At 33.2% G+C, this 21276-nt stretch overlaps 1 protein-coding gene across 5 annotated transcripts; it reads left to right on the top strand.

Annotated features, from left to right (window-relative positions):
- Nucleotides 1-889: 889 nt before the first annotated feature.
- Nucleotides 890-19670, top strand: LOC139505672 (tubulin beta-2 chain-like; the record flags this gene model as incomplete). 5 transcript variants are annotated; one of them, XM_071295157.1, is given in 5 exon segments in its annotated part: nucleotides 890-1047; nucleotides 15070-15348; nucleotides 16539-16647; nucleotides 17289-17644; nucleotides 18837-19670. In XM_071295157.1, coding segments are annotated over 2 exon segments (1119 nt in total). In that variant the 5' UTR covers nucleotides 890-1047; nucleotides 15070-15348; nucleotides 16539-16647; nucleotides 17289-17338.
- Between the last annotated feature and the right edge of the window lie 1606 nt (nucleotides 19671-21276).

Raw genomic sequence — 21276 nt, 5'->3', positions numbered from 1 at the left:
ATGGTGGTCATTGATATAGTATACAGACCCTCTCTATTTAATAAACTATGTGACGGCCGTGGATAGTAAACTTGAAAATGATAGCAGATAGAATTCTTAAAACACAGTATACAGAAAAACGCAAACCGGAAGTCTAATTAGACTTAAAATTTCGTCCAATGACGGGACAATATCCGGATGCCTTTTTTCTCGTTTTTCTCCCAAAATAACTCAATCTGAATAATCATATGAATGGATGACAAATGCGACTATGCACTGTACCTATAGGACACAGAGGCGTGTTGATTAATTTATTGTGGAAAGAAGAGAAGCGACACCAAAAATGAGGTCTTCTCGTTTAATAGTATAGATACTGTGTCCTTACTTTGTCCACCTTACTAGCATGACACAATGACGATAGGGAGTTAGATAGGAAGATACTTTTCAAGGATTATAAACAATATTTGTCACGATTTTTCAGATCTCTCTAATGAGGAAATTTTTTGGTTGTTATTTACTATCGAAAATTTGTCTGTCCCAAAATATTTGGGAATTATGTTATTAAATGTCTATATATATGTAATACTAAGACGAAGCGTAAATCAGTTTTAAGTAATAGCGATGATTATTGTAATTACGTCCTGTCTGGAATTAAATGTGTACACGTTTTATATAAAATAAAGAAATATATGTAACTGTATATCTATATGAACATTAACATTTCATTTACAAATCATAGTGTATTGACTTGTTGTGTATACATGTCATGCTGTTAATTGGAACAATAAATATTCTTATGCTTATTCTTGTTCCGGATATCAGATGTCAAGCGGCTCATCCTTTAATTGTCCATGGTCTAAGAATAGCAAAAGTGCTTTTATTTTTACTTTATCAGTTAATCACCCAGTTATTCGCCCTTGAACTTGTATACAGACAGCCGTTGCAGTAGAAATTCGTCATCAGATATTTATTATTAGTGAAAATTTGTTTTTGAAAGCAGCATATGAAATAATGAGGGAAATCGTTCACATACAAGCAGGACAGTGTGGAAATCAAATCGGTTCCAAGGTAATTATTTAATTATATTGATATCTATTTTCTGTCCAAATTAATCCATTCTTGCAATTTGAGGATTGACCGGGGGAAAAAACTCAAAATATTTAAAACACATCTACGTTGTATAGAATTTTAAATTATTCGCCGGGAAGGATTTTAAGAAATTCAAGTGACTTCTTCTGAATCACTTAGCTGCGTCGCTCCCAATTATTTAAATTTACCGCGAACAAAGGGCGGGCACATGTTTTCTTAATATCATGAATAAATGGCCGATATTGTAATACGTAGATGATGTTTACAATCTAAATAACCTTGACAATGGGTTATATTTAGAATACATTAATCATCACATCCAACTAGAGCAAGCTAGGGCAGATATTGTTGAATCAGATGATTATTGTTAAATTATATTAACGAATTCAATAATGTAATGATTTTTTTTTAAATAAGATGAGATTATAAATAAATGTTCTTTTGTGAATTTATTCATTGATTATAACCATTTAACTTCAAATTTTGTTTTTAATTATTTTTTTTTGGGGGGGGGGGGCAGGGGAGGGGAGGGGTACTGTATGTTTTTTTTTTGTCTCAGTCAGAAAATTATTTTCGCGGAAAGCGCGAACAGAATATTTTTTTTGTCATCTCGTTTATTCTGCTTGACCACAATAGTTTTTTTCATCGAATTTGGGATCAGAATTTTTTTTAGGAAAAAACATAACCCCCCCCCCCCCTTTTTTTTTTAAAGTTAAATGGTTGTTCCCTTATGATCGATAAGTCACAGTTAATGTCATCAATTGAGTACTGATCAAATATGATCGATGTGTGTTCGACTACCGATCTTGATCGAATAATTAAGTCTGGAGTGTAGCAAGATCTTGAATATAAATTCTTCTTTGTTTTGTACTAGGAGTGATTTTATTGTCAATATTATATTTACTGTATATATAACAACGTATATATTGCCATCAAGTTACAAACACTTATACTATATATTCTATCGAGACTTAGAAGACGCATATTTCAGTGGAACGCCTTTTCTTTATGTAACGAGGCTAACTTCTGGAATAATTATAATACGCTGCACAATCGCATTTTTCATACAAAACTCAAAATTAGACGATTTACACAACAAAAACGAATCCGGTGACCCCCTCCCCCTCTTTTATTTTCATATACACTAGTTAATTATGTCGCCAATCTTTTTAGATTTGCATGACAATACCAAATTTGTATTGTATTGTTTAAAAACGAAAATGCCCATAGCAATAGCATATCATTTTAAAACAAAATGATGTGGACAAGTGTTCAAGACATGGCAATTAAATAGAAGTACACTTTTTCGTCGCCTTTTAAAATACGGTCGCTTCCCTCTTTTTTTTTGAATATTTTTTTTTTTAATCCTCCTTATTTTAACAAATTTTCAATATTTTTTTAATGTGTTCTTTCTCTTATCCATACAATATATTTCATTATGGTTCGATGCAACATTTTACAAAAACTCGTAGAACATGTAGAGTAATATCTTGCTCGCTGCAAGATAACATTTCAGTTTCAATATAAGGATTTCATTATGGTTTATCCAACTCGTCAAAGCATGTGTCGATCAATACATGCAACAGACATTATGACGATCTGTACGATCAGGTTAGATAGAGTACAGTCTGGTTCAGTTCAAACATTATATAATAATCACATTAATACAATTATTTTCCATTGTTATTTTTGTGATGAAGTCACTAAGTGTCACTTCCTTGTAAAATATTTTTGTATAAGAGTGGATAGGGTTACACAATAGAGAATAAAGGGTCAAATCTACAGCAAAAAATGGATCCATAAAATAAATAGAGTAAAATAGGGCAAAAAAATAAACGGAGTGTCTATTCGTCCGGCTAGCCGGACGAATAGTTAAAAATCTCTATTCGTTCGGCCATCCGTCTGCGGATGCGCAAATCTTCAATATCAATAAAAGTGTCATGTGACGCGGAAAGTGTCCCGGATGAGGTGTCGGATTACAAACGCGCGTATGCAATGGACGTTTTGAAAATTGGAGATCGTGATTTATATTTAAAGATGTTATAAAGAAAACAAGAGAGAATTTGATTGCTTTAAACAAATTTCTATATCACTCATATATACTGTGAGGAATAAGCCTGAACTCAAAGTGAAATTGATGATTTAACCCATTTACCTTAATAGATGATATATGTCCCCCCATGTACGTAATATGGTGGAGGACTTCAAAACGACCCCTTTGAGTGTATTTTATGTCCTTTTCTGTGAGCTGTCCCCAAGATGAAGCATCAACTTTCTGAAAGTCTAGACCACGAGGCTGTCGGCGCCATTATTAAATTTGACCACGTTGGAATCTTGGCATTTTCGTTCAGTGGAGTATACTGAGCAGTATCATGCAGCTGACACTGGAATCAATTTTTGGATTTTATGTAAAATTTTGATGTTTCAAAAGTTTAATTTGGATTTATTACTAATATTCAGAAGTCACAAATTTATGGGAGTTTTCGTCAACAAAAGAAAACGGTAAAATTCAAGGAACTGTTTTTAAACAACATTGTATACATGCATATATCGAAAGTATTTTGCCATTTATTATTATAATTTGAACTTTGATTTTCATTTGGACTGTTGGACGCGATCGAAATTTCTACACAAACAATTAAATTATAACCGCAATTTGGCGTTGGTCAGTCTGACATTAAGGAAGACAGCTGTGTATGTTTATGTGTGCAGAAAACTGTAGCATGTGTCATGTGACGTCCCGGCCTATCATCTTACAGTACTTCGAAAATAATTGCTAAAGTAATTGGCGTTATCTTTAATAACTAATCAGCTTGACCTATATGTGTATTTAGGATTTAGCAGGGAAAATGTGTTGCAGTGTTGAACTATTTAAATTATACTACAGACGGTACGTGTGAGATTTATCTCGTCGTACGCTACCCAGTTACAAGGAAAACACCGACTTTAATTATGAATTCATTTAAATTTTTGTCTGAAGGATTTTTTTTTTTTTTTTATTATTAATACATATATTTCTGTTAACAGTGGACTGATTTGATAGCGGATTGTCAGTAGCGGTGAGATAATAGTCATAAATAAAACCTAGGTTGATATTGACATTTCTGGAGCTATTCATTTGTTTCATCTTTATTTTATTTTGTGAGTGTGATGTATGAGAGATTGAACACGTTAGAGAGGGAGAATTAGTCGTATTTTCTTTTGACTGCATATGTAACTTATGAAGTGTTTCATTGATGTAATATTTACCATTTTTAAGAGTTAAAGGTCTCTGATGATTATCTATCAACTTGATGTATACAGCTACATTTATGACAATATTCTAGTATTTTCCATTTAGTAGATTGAGTAAATGTATTAAATGCATATTTTTTTTTGTTATGTTGAATGAACGTAATGCGTGCATAAGGTCCTAAGGGGGAGATCGAGATGCCAGACGTTCGGATTTTTCTGCATTGTTGATACTGGTGTGTATGCCAATGGATGCTAGTTGTGATAACTGTTCAGCCACGAGTATTTCAGTTATTATAAATGTATTTACATGATTATTTGGAAAATGATTTTAGTCTTATACGGAAGTGATTATATAGTTTGAATTTATAGTGCAATTTTTCTTCTTCTTGAAATTGTATATGGATAAAACACATACACCATTTATAAAATTTGGGAAATTTTCTTTTTGGGGGCGGGATGTTATGTATCTGTATTGTATGGTCGTATGTGTTTTGTAGTTTAGTCGTGAGAGTTGTGTCTCTTTGTATGATGATGATGCATATTTGTCATGTGATGTTATCAGTCTCTTTTGAAATAAACGTGCTATGGAAAAAGATGTGTTTTTATTGCTCTTAAGCAAATGTAACTTTAGCGGCATGGGGAGGCAAGTATATGTCCCCCCATGTACGTAATATGTTATGTATCTGTATTGTATGGTCGTATGTGTTTTGTAGTTTAGTCGTGAGAGTTGTGTCTCTTTGTATGATGATGATGCATATTTGTCATGTGATGTTATCAGTCTCTTTTGAAATAAACGTGCTATGGAAAAAGATGTGTTTTTATTGCTCTTAAGCAAATGTAACTTTAGCGGCATGGGGAGGCAAGTATATGTCCCCCCCCCATGTACGTAATATGGTGGAGGACCCGGGATCTATTATGGTGGAGGACTCAAATTATATTTATTAATATTGTGACTTTAATTTTAAATGTTTACATGAATAACATACGCAAACAATTGTCGAAAATTGACGAAATTCCGTATCTAAACAATAATTTAACAAGTGTTCCGGTTATCTTATCTGACAGCAAAGGTCGATGTTTACAAAATCAACTTAATTTCCGAAATTCAATTAAATGGTGTTATAAATCAGGAGCTACTACGAAGGAACAGTTTAATTTTTTGAAGCAAAATTTAGCAGAACTTATAAATCAGTATACTAACATTACATTGTTTGTGTGGTTAGGGACGAACGATTTAACTAAGAAAGAACGGGATGGCAGTATTTCTTTGAAAAGTAGTGGGAATGACAGTGTAAATCATATTTATTCGATCTACAAAGAAATTTACTTTTTCGTTCGTAATTTCGAAAAGGTCAAACTTATTTATATAGAAGTTCCGGTATATTCTATTTATTGGTGGAACGTTTTCCATAATCATTCAAATCCAGAACAATTTCGTGAAGATGATCTGTGCCTACATACTCAAATAGAGCAGTTAAATATTTATATTCGTGATATCAACCGTATTTTACATGTACATTCCCCAAGTTTGTCGAATGATTTAGTGCAAACACGGAAACAAGGAAAACGAAAACATACATTTTCTAGTTACACTTTTACTGGATATTATGATGGTATTCATCCGCGTCCAGAGCTATCAAGATTGTGGTTATTAAAACTTTGTCGTGTATTTAATACGTACTGTGTTTAGCTAAAATATCCGAGAATTCTGTCTGGAAAGGGATTTATTTGGAAAATTCAACTCAAGTTATCTGTAAGTACGTTTCTCTATATACTATATATATAATTGTATGTGCAAATTGTCGCGCTACAATATTCCAGTTCCGAATTAGGTATATATTTGGGAATGTGTTACAAAATGCAAGAGATGAATCATTGTTTTCTGTATGTGTACATTGGTACGCTACAAATTGATCTGTAATTGACATGAGTAGTCCAGAGATTGATTTTTCTTCCGCTGAAAATAATAACACCGCTGAATCTACGTATTTGTATCAAAATGAAGATGATTTTTACAGTACTATTTTAACTCCAGATTTTCTTGAATTTAACGAATTTAAAGAACATGACATTTTTCTCTCCCTACCAACACCAAGGAAAAGTTCCACGCTAAAATTGCATTCTACACATTTAGATTCAACACCTCCAAAAAGCGAAAACTCCATTGTAAAAATGGAAAAACTTGCCAACTGCTCTACATTTTCGGGTTATTCCCAGGACAACGCACAGAAATTTTTATCGGAATTTAAGTCATATGCTCTTTTGCACGATCTTCGTGATTTTGACGGGAAGAAAGTAGCCGCGTTTCATCTTCATTTAAAAGGCCCAGCATTAACCTGGTTTAATACTCTAAGTGAACGATCAAAAGAATCGTGGAACGCCATCGAAGTTTTGTTTGAGGAAAAATTTACAAATTTTAAAAATCACAGTGCTATGGCTATGATGGAAGGTCAAATTTTTAATACCCTTAAATTAGGAAAAGCTCAACAGCTTGAAGATTTCCATAGTCAAATTCTTGAAAAAGGAAACCTCTTACACAAACCTGATCATGAGGTTTTAGCTCGATTCATCGAGGGCCTACCAGAGAAAATGGCATTTTTCGTACGAGCTGGCCAACCAGCAGATTTGTCCGCTGCTTTAACGTCTGCTAAAATGGCCGAAACATGTGGATACCGTGAGAAAATATTTGAAAATGCAGTTTCCACCTCTATCCCTGACCAACAAAGCGATATTTCTAATTTCTCAAGCCTCACCTCTGAAGTAAACAAATCCTCTGAATTTGCTAGTCTAACGAATGAAGTTGCTAAACTCAGTAAAACTGTGTCAGAGCTTTTAATTTCGAAAGTCCCACAAGCATCAGGAAATAGCCAATACGAATCACCACAAAATAATTTTCAAAGGAGTCAGCAGTATCAATACCCAAACACAAACACCAATTCAAATTGTTTCAACTGTAATTTTCCAGGACATAGGAAACGAGAATGCAATTGGAATGGATTTGGACAAACAACAAGTAGTAAATGCCAAATTTGTCACCAAACGGGTCACACTGCTTATCGATGTAAAACCATTAAACCAAATCAGGAAAACTACCAATACCCGGTCGATACAAGGCCAAATCGTTCGGGTCCATAAATTCGAGGTCTAAACAAGTCAACTATACCGATTCCAAACCAGATAACCTATCTACTTTTGATAATTTTATATATATGAATGTTTGTTGTGGTAATGTTGATATTGCAGCTTTGATTGACACTGGAAGTTCAATTAACATTATGTCCGCTCCACTATATAAATCTTTACCAAGGCATGTTAAATCCGATATCAGTAGGTTCACTGAACCCATTAAATTAGCAAATGGACAATTAATATTTGTAGAAGGAACTTCTTCCGTAACAATACAAACAAATCAAGGTTTGCATGAGGTCAAAGTGTACATTCTTAGCACAACATCCCATCCGTTAATTCTAGGTATGGAATATTTGAAATCTAGTAATATTACATTGAAGTTCAGTGAATTTAACACAAACAGTAAATATCATCATGTGAAATGTAATAAAAGGCTAAGTATTCAGCCAAATTCTGAAATTTTTGTTCGGGCAAATGTGCCAAAACATTTATCTGTGGGTCTTCAAGGTATATGTACAAACAATGTGTTTTCGTTAGGAAAAGGACTGCTTCTTGCAAAAGCGTTAGTCACTGTGTCAATTGATAAAACTATTCCTTTGAAGATAATGAACCCTACAAATACAACAATTTCAGTCTCTAAAGGGTCAATCTTAGCGAACTTTCAGATATTGAATGCTGACTTTAGTGTTATAACTGAAGACATTAAATGTCCCCCTGTAGTTCAAAATGTACAGATTGGATCCACTCATCCGATTATTTCAACGAGTAAAAACAATGAAATTAGGGATGAAACTAAGACAGTGTTTTTGTCGAATTTTAGTATTCCTGAACCATTAAATCCGGAACAAACAACACAATTAACTGACTGTTTATATGAAAACAAAGACATTTTCGTCACAAAAGAAAATCCTGATCTAGGGTTCTCAACTTATGTACAACATAAAATAAATCTTAAACCTGATGTTAAACCAAAACACCAACAACCGTATCGACTCCCGCCACATAAAAGAGAAGTATTGCGGCACCATTTAGACGAACTCCTTAAACAAGGAATCATAGCACCGATTAGCGAGGAAGAAAATGTGCCTATCACAAGTCCAATAGTATTGGTGACTAAACGAAAAAGACAAAATGATGCTTTTCACAGTGAAAAGGATGCAGCCCTATCACAATATAGATTTTGTTGCGATTTTAGATATTTAAATTCATGTACAGAACAGTTTAAATATTTTATTCCTAATCTACAAGAACTTACAGAGTCATTTTCACAATTTGTTCCAAACTATATATCGTCAATTGATTTGTCCTCAGGATTTTTTCAGTTAGGCATTGACCCTGAGTCTTCACGCTACACCGCATTTAATACATGTTTTGGTACATATAAATTTTTGCGTTTACCGATGGGACTTTCGTCATCACCAGCATCTTTCCAATTACTCATGGACAAAGTGTTGCATGGGCTAAAATTTAAGTCATGTCTTTGTTACCTTGACGATGTTTTGATATGCTCGGAGACATTTGAGCAACATATAACTGACTTACAAGAAGTTTTTCATAGATTTCGTTCTGCAGGTCTTAAGTTAGGACCAAAGAAGTGTTCGTTTGCTCAGTCGTCATGTATCTTTTTAGGCCATTCTATTTCAAAGGAAGGAGTAAGTCCGCCACCTGATCGAGTACAGGCAATTCAGGAATACCCACCACCTAAAAATATAAAAGAGCTACGGCGTCTTATAGGAATGCTTAACTGGTTCCGAAAATTTATTCCAAATTTCAGTGCAAAAATATCACCATTAACTAGATTACTGAAAAAGGGTCAGTTTTTCGTTTGGAATGTTGAACAACAATCGTCATTTAATGATTTGAAATATGCGTTACTGAACTCAAAAATATTAGCATTTCCCAATTATGATTTGACATTTAGACTTGCTGTAGACACATCTTCGCGTGGGATTGGTTACATGTTATATCAAATGCATCCTAATGTAAACGGTGAAGAACAACCAAGAGTTATACGATTTGGTTCAAAATCGTTAAGTAGATGGCAACAGTCCTATGGACCGACAAAACTCGAACTTTTGGGCATGGTAGTAAGTATACTAGACTGTGCTGATTATTTACGTGGAAATCAATTTGTTGTTGAATGCGACCATCAAGCTCTGAGACCTATTTTTCAAAAACAATTCAAGGGTGCAATTTATGAACGATGGATGGCTATTTTACAACAATTTAATTTTGACCTGCAATATAAACCGGCAGAACAAATGCAAGTAGCAGATGCATTGTCCCGATGTACGAGAAAAAATGATGAACCCGTCATCAGTCCGGATGAAGATGATCCATTCTTTCCTTATGTCACAGAACGAACTGGCCAAATCAAATTGCCGTCCGGTAGAAATTTAGCTGACTTTCTTCATAATTCTGAAACCGAATCCGCAACGGTCATAAATGTAAATAATGTAAATAATATAGATATTTTCTCTGAATGTGTTTATGATGCTGATACAGACGATGTTCTTGAGACACCAAACAAAAAGAAGAAAACTAAACTTAACAAAAAGTGTGAAACTGTAAATGTTACCCAAGTTCATAACAATGACTCTTTATATGATAAATCAACTGACCAGTGTAGTGACAAAATAGACATTTTTGATATTTCCACGGTGTATGATACGCCAAGTGACAATAATTTCGATAAACCTACGCAAAATCATGAAAATACTTTATCGGAACTTGAAATTTTTAAAAACAGTGATTTAACACCACAAAATATTAAAGATTTGCAAAGGAAAGATTCTAATTTATTACCTATGATTATTTACTTGGAAGAAAATAAACTTCCTAATTTACAGAAAGAAGCTAGGAAATTATTATTACAAGCGGCTGATTATCTTTTGATTAATGGCGTATTATTTCATAGCTCGGTAAAGAAGAAATCCCGTAGAGCAAGTAATTTAGACAATTTTCAACTTGTGGTTCCGAGATTAATGAGAAATTTAGTGTTACACATGTGTCATGATTCACCTCTAGGAGGTCATTCTGGAATTAAAAATACAATCGATAGAGTACGTGAACATTATTATTTTTCGAGGTTATCTACAATAGTATCAGAATATGTCAGGACATGTCACGAATGCCAAATACGTAAAACCTCAAGTGTACACACTAAAGCAGGTATAATTTCTTTTCCGACACCATCAGCACCGTTTCAGGTATGGGAAGTAGACTTATGTGGGCCTTTCCCACTTTCATCGGCAGGACATTCACATATATTCACTGCTGTTGACATGTTTAGTAAACTTGTGTTTGCTGTACCTTTGCATAATTGTGATGCGCTGTCTGTATGTCATGCACTTTTTCAATTATTTTCGTCTTATGGTGTTTGCCATACTTTATTGAGTGACCAAGGGTCAGAATTTATTTCAAAAGGTACAAAAGAACTATGTAAAATGTTGGAAGTTTCCCAAGAGTTTACACCAAGTTTTGCGCATCATTGTTTAGGTACATGTGAACGTTCACATCGAACATTAGAAGAACGAATGACTCCATATATAAGGAAAGGTCGACCTTGGAATGATATTTTACCAGCTGTAATATTTTCAATGAACTCCTGCACAAATGCAGCTTCACAATACTCGCCGTTTGAAGTGGTATATGGTAATAGACCCCAATTTCCGCTTTCAACTCCTCATGATTTAGATTTAAGAGATATTCCAAAAGATATACACGTTTACCTTAAACAATTGCAACAAAAATTGAGCACAATAAGAAAAGAAGTCCAAATAAACGTTGAAAAGGCAAATGCTAAAATGGTTGAAAGAGTTAATAAAACAACATCACCTCTAAAATTATCAGTTGGAGACTATGTGTACTTGCACGACGAGCCTATTGGTCAGGGACGAAAATTACAAGCTAAATTTACGGGACCTTTTATTGTTGATAAAATACCAAGTCCTCATTTAATTAAAATTAGAGATCCTGAAAACAAGCGAAGACTTCGAATGCCTGTACATATAAATAGATTGTTATATATCAGTATGTATGGTCAGATTATGTTTCTGTATGTAAGAGAGAGTTGTTCCCCTTTTATCAGTATTTTGTATTTATGTTTGTGACGTCATTTTTGTCTGATTAAAATGTAGAAAATGAAAGCTGTGTCTTTTTATGTGTCCGTATGTTATCGTCTCCATCCATGCTACCAGAGCTATTCCCCTAGTCTGTAATATGGTGGAGTGACCTAAACGATCGTGAATAATGATTTATACATATTTTGGAGTTTAATTTTTCATTGGATTTTGGATATTTTTACTTTTAAAAAAAGTTGACCGATTGTTCCTGATGGATCCTGTTATTCATGTGATTCCGCCATGATGCTGATAACTTTTTATTGTTTTTAAATATCTGGACGTTTATTAATACCAACATTTAAATGGATTTTTTTGGAAGGAAGAACAGACCATGTCTCGTCTTGTATACGTACTGTCTTTGTGATTTGTGATGAATGTCGACTACCTGTATCCCGTTTTAAACCTGAAGCACGTGAGATTTATCTCATTGCATCATGATCATGCATTTTATTTCTGTAAGTTAACATTCGTTTGGATCCTGTTTATACATTTATTATATGCTATTTTCATTTGACATTATTCAATTTGTATCGGTGATAACTGTATCGCCATCCATACTCAAGTTCCGATTTCACCAGAAGAGCCAATTTTACTGTTTATTGATGTTGACCCAGATTTATCCGTAAACCTTCTACACGTGTGATGTGTATTGCGTAATATGTTGACTGTATTGCTGTTGTGTTCATTCCGCCGTAACCTTTATTTGACTCCGTCTTTTAAAAACGTATTTATATTAACTGTACTGGTTTTGGTGATAACTGTATCGCCATGGTTTTAAAGAGTTCCAAGAAGACATATTTTAAAGAAACCCTGATGAATTTATTCTGTACAAAAACATTTAATCTTTAACTATATATGTTGATTTTATGAATCCAGATACTTTTCATGTTAATTTTGATCTACGTTATTTGTTTACTTCGAATTTAAGCTAATGTGAACGTGTTTATCATTTAGCGGTGTGATATTTATCATAAATAAAACCTTAATAAATTTAAGAGTTTAAGGTCTCTGATGATATTATCAAATGTGTATTCAGCTTTTTATAATGATATCAGCTTGTCTAGTAGGAAATGCCATTAATGTGTGTGTATCACTGTAATTGTTTGTGTGAGAGTAATGCGTGCATAAGGTCATCCGAGGGAGGAGTCAGAGATGCCAGACTTTCGGTTTTGCAGCGTTGATACGTTTGTTTTAAAATGGTTACTAGAGTGTCGAGAGATTAACTTTATTCATGTAAACTTTCAATTTTGGAAATTATTATATACTGTATTTTTTTATAACACATAAACATATTGACCATTGTAAAAATTTAGTAAATTTTTGCTTTGGGGGCGGGATGTTATATATCAGTATGTATGGTCAGATTATGTTTCTGTATGTAAGAGAGAGTTGTTCCCCTTTTATCAGTATTTTGTATTTATGTTTGTGACGTCATTTTTGTCTGATTAAAATGTAGAAAATGAAAGCTGTGTCTTTTTATGTGTCCGTATGTTATCGTCTCCATCCATGCTACCAGAGCTATTCCCCTAGTCTGTAATAATAGGGTTACACAATAGAGAATAAAGGGTCAAATCTACAGCAAAAAATGGATCCATAAAATAAATAGAGTAAAATAGGGCAAAAAAATAAACGGAGTGTCTATTCGTCCGGCTAGCCGGACGAATAGTTAAAAATCTCTATTCGTTCGGCCATCCGTCTGCGGATGCGCAAATCTTCAATATCAATAAAAGTGTCATGTGACGCGGAAAGTGTCCCGGATGAGGTGTCGGATTACAAACGCGCGTATGCAATGGACGTTTTGAAAATTGGAGATCGTGATTTATATTTAAAGATGTTATAAAGAAAACAAGAGAGAATTTGATTGCTTTAAACAAATTTCTATATCACTCATATATACTGTGAGGAATAAGCCTGAACTCAAAGTGAAATTGATGATTTAACCCATTTACCTTAATAGATGATATTGACGAAATTGGCAACATCTGTTATGACATCCTCATCAATAACGTATCATCAAAATTTTTACTAACATTTTAAACTTAATCATGCCATACCAAACCATTGTAAACCTTGCTTAAATCCTATGGTTTATTATATTATTGTTTAAAATTAAAATTGAGTTTGAATTTATGATGAAAAAATCGGAAACTAAATAAACCCAAAAAACTTATTATAGATATAATATATTAATACTCGAAACACTGACTGCAAACCAAAATATATACTTTTAACCCAAGAATTACAATGCTGAAATTTCTGTTTTTTTTGCAAGATGTGCAATAGGCTTATAATATTAAGATGGAAATCATGTTTTAGTGTAAACCACTGCTACTTCAACATTGGAAGGTAAACAATGACAGTACATGTAAATATGCGTTTGTCTTATTAAACCGAAGATAATAAACAATTATTGTTAGACTGTCAATATTTCATAGTCTTTTGATAAAAGGTATAAACTGATAAAGTTCTTTGAACTAAAACAAGTATATATTATTAACATTGAATATATGATGGGCTATACAACTTGGGACGGGATGGTTATTTAAATATTTTGATGTTTGATTAATTTGCTAATGACACAAAAATTAAATTTATTCACGAAAGTGCACATATCTATGCCATCTTAAAAAAAAATATAAAATTTTGAACATAAGATACTGCAATACATGATCACACATAAAAAAGGATCTGCGTAAAGTTTACAGAAAAGAGAACAATTATAGTAAAAAAAAGTGCAGCGCTGATTATAATGGGCGAAAATGACGTCAGATAGTCCACCTTGTTAGGTGTCAGACCACCAATTAAAAATGCATATCTGTTCAACCATATTTTGCAATTTTCACAGCTTTCTAAATATTTTACCTTAAGTTTAACTTCATAGAAACCAGGTATATCTTGAATTGTACATGTATCAGCTTTCTACATGCCAACTTTCACTATACCTTTAAAGCCTTCTAACAAAAAACTGACCTTCAAACAGAGGTTCTCCAAAAATAACCCCCTGGTTTTCTGGAAATCTTAAATTAGTATACTATGGAGCGCATTAATCCTCAATTTTTAATGCAAACTCATAGACAAGTAAATTTTGGCTCAAAATGGTCTAGATATATTTCTCTTTCACCATAAGTTTCATTTCTGCACATTTGTTGGTGAGTTTAAGTAAACATCAAAAGCACTATTTTGTGTCAGAGTAGGGCTTCTTTTACATACGTTCTAAATTGAAGTGAGTACAATTGTTTGTAATTGGTAGTCTGCCACCTGTTATTACTGCTTAGTTATTGCACTGACCATGTACATTTTTGTATTATTAACATCTTTTTTAAACTTCGGCCAAATTCGCAAAGCTTTTGTGCAACAGCAAGCATTTCATTGTCCTAAAATATGGACTGACACTGCCATTTTAAATATGTACTTCAACATCAATGTTTTCGAATTCAATTTTTTTCAAAATTATATTCATGCATGTGGCGGGGGCATCATCTTTGTCTAGTTTGTTTTTTGTTTTTGTTTTTAGGTCTGCTTCATTTGTTCGAGCTTCGGAATAAGCTGTGTTAACCAAATCACGTTACCGGCTAAAAAGCGGCTAAAAGCAAACGAGTGAAACCGGCTGAAAATAGAAGATTACGACAGTGGTAAGAAGAACCTTTTCTACAATCGACCCACTTATGAAGAGGATGAACACATTGGCATAACAATGGTGTAGATGATGCAGTCTAGAGCAGTGTAAATACACCATACAACCATCATAAGAACATCTTATAATCGGCAAACCTCGGCTGATTCCGCTGCCAAGGTGTGGTGAATGAAACTTCGTCGTGTCATTTTCTATGAAAAATAATGTAGTTTCTCTTTCTGTTAAGTTTCATATTTGAACTATAAATGACATAACTGCGTGAGCATAAACGGATGTCTTTCGGTTTTAAAAGAAAGCTTATTGTCTATGTACATTTTATGTTACTTTTATGAAACGATTTACCTTTACTACGCTTACCGCCGTACTTTATGGACCAACTGTTCCACGACGGTTCGGTTATACCGGCGATGGTGGCGTTTTCCCACATGTCAGGTGACTGATTTTAAGTAGCAAATGAAGTGTCCGTCGTGCTTATTTCTTTAGTACCAATTAAATCGGACTTCAGTCGCATTAAAAAAATGAAATCCTACTTTTTTTTGGAAAATGAATACTATATCATGGTGTGCTCAAAGGTTAAAATTAGTCAACAAATAAACAAAATATGTACAAGAAAATCAGATTATTTTCAATGAACTAATTTTGTATAACTAAAAGATAAAATGTTCAACTACTGATATCTGAACAATTTCCCTGTTTGTTTGGTGCAAAAACTTTTCTAGCAGGGATAGTCGAATGCTGTAGACAAGTAACATTAAAAACAGCATATTATGGTGCAATATAATTGTATTTAGATTTAAAAAAAATAATAAGTAATTTTTTTGTCCAGAAAAGTATATTGAACGCATGAAATTTATAAAGTTTTGTTCCCCTTTGCTTTTCCATTTTAATCCCTAAAAGGTTTTTGCTAATTTTGGATTTTATGCTCAAAGTAAAAGGAAAATATAATGAAAAACGAAGAACATGCGAAAACAGGACATATAACAGTCAGGGGATTCACATGTTAAAATATACCAGTTATGGGATTCACATGTTCAAATATAACAGTCAGAATGGTCAGGGGATTTACATGTTCAACTTTAACAATCAGCATGATCAGGTGAGTCACATGTTCAAATTCAGAATCAAAATAAATCGAATTTATAGGATTTATCTCTCTTTCCAATTGATAAATTTGCTTATTTGTCCAAGTAAGAGATCTAAAGACTTAGATTTGTTTTTATTAAAGTAAAGTTGAAAAACAAATATGGTCCCGAGAAAAATCCGATACACCCTTACAAACGATGAATGGTCGGAAAGAAACTTTGTCAATAAAAAAGCTCCACAATTTATTTTATATTTTTTCTCTTTAGTTCTGGGAGGTCGTTTCAGATGAGCATGGCATAGATCCAACTGGAGAATATCATGGCGACTCTGATCTACAACTTGAGAGAATCAGTGTTTACTTCTGCGAAGCAAATGGTATGTGATATTTTCTTCATATTGTACGTTTTTATATTGATAATATATGTATGGCTTCAAGTCATTAGCCATAGATTTAAAATCAATCAAATGACAGATAAATGCATTATAATTAAGTGAAAAGGAGGTAGAATTGTGCTTGATAACTTTAAATAATCTGTATTGCAAAAAACATGAAACCCTGGCGGGTTAAAATGCATTCATAGTACATTTTATACACTAGTGACAAGAAACTTAATACATGATAAATGTTTTAAACAAGTGAAGTTGATATTAATAACATATATATGTTACAGTGAATTTGTATAATCAGGGATTATGTAGAATCTCTGATTTTTCAGGGAATATGTAGAATCACTAAAATCATTAGTAATTATATATAATCCCTGAAAAAGAGCAGTGTTTTTACATAATCACTGAACATTTTAATAATTATTCTACAAATTCCCTAATATGTAATTTAAGGGGTTATGAATAATTTAAGGATCGGATTATCCTTTGTTTGATAAAAAAAAATATATACTGAAAATTATGCTGATGTTATTGTAATAGTCCCAGATAACAAAAAAATATCTGAGTCGAAATGCCACCAAGGTAAAGTCTATAAAGTTTAACATACATTTACATCTATACAATTATAGGTAACAGATATGTTCCTAGAGCAGTTCTTGTTGATTTGGAACCAGGTACCATGGATTCTGTGCGATCGGGTCCATTTGGGCAACTATTTAGACCTGACAACTTCATATTTGGTCAGTCTTGTGCTGGAAATAACTGGGCCAAAGGTCATTATACGGAAGGAGCTGAACTGGTAGAAAGTGTTGTGGATGTCGTCCGAAAAGAGTCAGAAACATGCGATTGCCTTCAAGGGTTCCAGTTGACACATTCTCTGGGTGGAGGAACAGGATCTGGCATGGGAACACTGTTGATCAATAAAATCCGGGAAGAATACCCAGACAGGATAATGATCACTTACTCCGTAATGCCATCTCCAAAGGTAACATAAATATATATCTAATGTGTTCAATTTACCTATTAAAGTACATGTTTATATGTCTTTACCTTTAAATAAAAAAAAAGTTTTGAAGTCAGACTGAATTAAACTGAGACTTGCTACAATCTCAGATGAAGAACACTTACATTTCAATCTTATGGAAATCCAAATTTATGAAATATTACTCTTTATATAATTTGAAGTAAAAGTTTATACAGTCCAACAGTTTATATACAAAGGGAGACAATTCAATCTGAGTTATCCAAAATTGTGATGTTTACTTTTATACTGCTCAATTTTACATGAATAATATCTACAAAAGTAAGACACTTTTAAACAAGGCACATCTCTTATTACTCGAAAAGAGACTTATTAACAATTACTTTGAATAAAATAAAACATTTATTTATTTTATTTGTGATTTAAGGTAATAATTCAGTAAATGGAGATGCTGCTTTTTGTGATCATGTCAGATTGGAACTTGGATTAAGCATTCTTAACAAATTAATGTCAGCTATCTTGTTTGAATATCTCCTGAAACTAGGTCTCTGGTTAAAATCTCTGAAAATGGAACTATTATGTATTTCCAGCTATTGGGCATATGTCATCCAGATATGGTGGGTAAGACCAAGGATTTGTATAGTACCATACAAATCCTTGGTAAGACATGACCAGAATCCACGTTTAAACTTTCATAAGCGATACTTCAATTTTGTTTTGTTTTTGGTACCTGAACACCTGAAGATAGTCCAAAACATCATTTATGACAGATTTTTATAAATTTTGAGTATTTATCGAAAAATGTACAAGAAACTGAAAATCATGATCATTTAAAGGTTTACATACGTTATGCTTTCAATTGTCCCAAAAGTTGAATAAATCTAACAGACTAACAAAAAATTAGCTTTTAACTACATATTATTCAAATGACAAAAAAATAAGGTATGAAAAAAGACAACCACTGACGGATGATCCCTAACTTAAGACTGGCACGTTAATATGTTTACTGACCTTAAATTTGCATGGAAAAGAAGATCTCTGGTTCATTTCTTTCTTCCTCTGGGACCTTGTGTAAGTACATGCACGTATGAAAATTGATTGGTATGTTTTAAAATATTTATCATGTTTATTGATTCACCATTTTCATAATAAATTAAAGCACTTAATAATTTTTGTAAAATTTTCTTTTTACAAGGTTTCTGACACCGTTGTTGAGCCATACAATGCAACCTTATCTGTCCATCAGCTTGTTGAAAACACTGACGAGACTTTCTGTATCGACAATGAGGCTCTCTACGACATCTGTTTCAGAACATTGAAGTTGACCACACCCACATATGGAGATTTGAATCACATTGTTTCCGCTGCAATGTCGGGCATAACAACATGTCTTAGATTTCCCGGACAATTGAATGCAGATTTGAGGAAATTAGCCGTCAACATGGTTCCGTTTCCTCGTCTTCATTTCTTCATGCCAGGGTTCGTACCTTTAACATCACGTGGTAGTCAACAGTATCGTGCACTTTCTGTACCGGAACTGACACAACAGATGTTTGATTCCAAGAACATGATGGTGGCGTGTGATCCTCGCCATGGAAGATATTTGACTGTTGCTTGTATTTTTAGAGGGAGAATGTCAATGAAAGAGGTTGACGAGCAAATGCTAAATGTCCAGAACAAAAACAGTTCATATTTTGTAGAATGGATTCCAAATAATGTCAAAACGGCTGTTTGTGACATTCCACCTCGGGGCTTGAAAATGTCGGCTACTTTCATTGGTAACAGTACAGCAATTCAAGAAATATTCAAGCGAATCTCTGAGCAGTTTACAGCCATGTTTCGCCGTAAAGCTTTTCTTCATTGGTATACTGGTGAAGGGATGGATGAGATGGAATTTACCGAGGCCGAGTCGAATATGAACGATTTAATTTCTGAATACCAACAGTATCAGGATGCAACTTCAGAAGAACAGGACTTTGATGAGGAAGAGGAAGAGGAAGAAGGGTAAAATGTTCAAAAAAGGAACTGTTCTGACATGCAAGGGACGATTTTTGTTGTCCTGGAGTTATCTACCTTTCTTCATGTATTGTTGTTGACCCTTGAAAAGTTTATTCTCTTAGTTGCTATCTCCATGATATTCACTGATCTCTTTATATATAATATTTTCATCATATACTGTATCACATTTCATCAAAAAAAGTCATAATGGTGTACTGAACTTTGTTTTAATGAATTTTGCTTTTAGCAAAGATCGATTCCAATTACAAATAATAATGTACAATTCTATATTTTAAAATTTAAACAAAAATATCAAACATGGTTCTGGATTCATTTTTTGCTTTCTTTTTAGTCCCTAACAGTCCCCTACCGACGAAGTCGAAGGGGACTTTAGGTTTTCACTCCGTCTGTCTGTCTGTCCATCCGTCAGTTCGGCAATCAGTTTTCCACTCTTTTTTTTTCTTCGTGCTTGAAGATATAGATTTAATAATTGGTATATAGTTACAGACCAAGTTCGAATTTTGTTGTGGTTGGATGATTTGTGCAGAGTTATGGTCCTTGGACTTAGAAAATTCACTCAAATATTCAGTTTTCCACACTTTTTTTTGTCGTGCTTGAAATTATTGATTTAATAATTGGTATATAGTTTTATCATGATCAAGCTCGAATTTTGTTCCGGTCTGAGGATTTTGTGCAGAGTTATGGTTCTTGGACTTAGAAAATTCACTCAAATAATCAGTTTTCCACATATTTTTATTTTGTCATGCTTGAAGATATTGACTTGATATTTGTTATATAGTTTATACCATGTCAAGTTACAGAACAAGGTAGCATTTTGTTTCTTTACAATGAATTCTTAAGCGGTAGGGGACTATGTATTGCCATGCAATACTCTCAGAATGCTTGTTTCCATTATTTTGCAAATATATCAGCTTGATTTCCATGACTACATCTGATATGTTATTCTTTGTGAAAAGGATTTTTTTCAACGAATTCTCTATTGTCCCCTGAAATGAGGCAACATTTAACTTGCATTCAATATAATATTAGACTGGGAAGCTGCGTTTTTTTAAATGGGGGTATTACCCGGTAATTTTGAAAGTGATGTCGAGTGTGTGGAAAGATTTCAGAAACTATCGTAACTGTGATATATTTCAGGTAGGGCGAGTTTTCATTGATTTAGTGGGGGCAAATTATTTTGAAAGTGGGGGCGAGTGTGATGTCGTTCAATTAGACTGATCCAATTTTTTTTTCAACTGTCGAGGAAAGTATAGCGAGTAGTATTATTAAAAACGAATGACCAATACTGCCATTTTCCTCTTAATATTACATACAAAGAGAATACCGGATCAAATTTATGGGACCTAAATTATCCCTTACCAACCTCGATGATTTTATATATTACAGTATATGTATAAGCAGAGTTTTTCAAGAAATTTAACAGAATAAATTAACACTTAGCGCAATAATCGTGATGACTTCAACAGTTCAAATAATAATTGATTTTTTACGGGTTATTACTTTTGTAAATATGTTTTTCTTTCATTTGTTTAATTTAAAAAAAGGATTATCAAGAGATAATTCACATAAACATGATAAAAACAATTAGTTTTAATTATATTCATTTTCATATTAGT

This window comes from Mytilus edulis, unplaced genomic scaffold, assembly GCF_963676685.1.
Source record: "Mytilus edulis unplaced genomic scaffold, xbMytEdul2.2 SCAFFOLD_184, whole genome shotgun sequence".
In the NCBI taxonomy this organism is placed as follows: Eukaryota; Metazoa; Mollusca; class Bivalvia; order Mytilida; family Mytilidae; genus Mytilus; species Mytilus edulis.
This window is presented reverse-complemented; position numbering and strand designations above follow the sequence as displayed.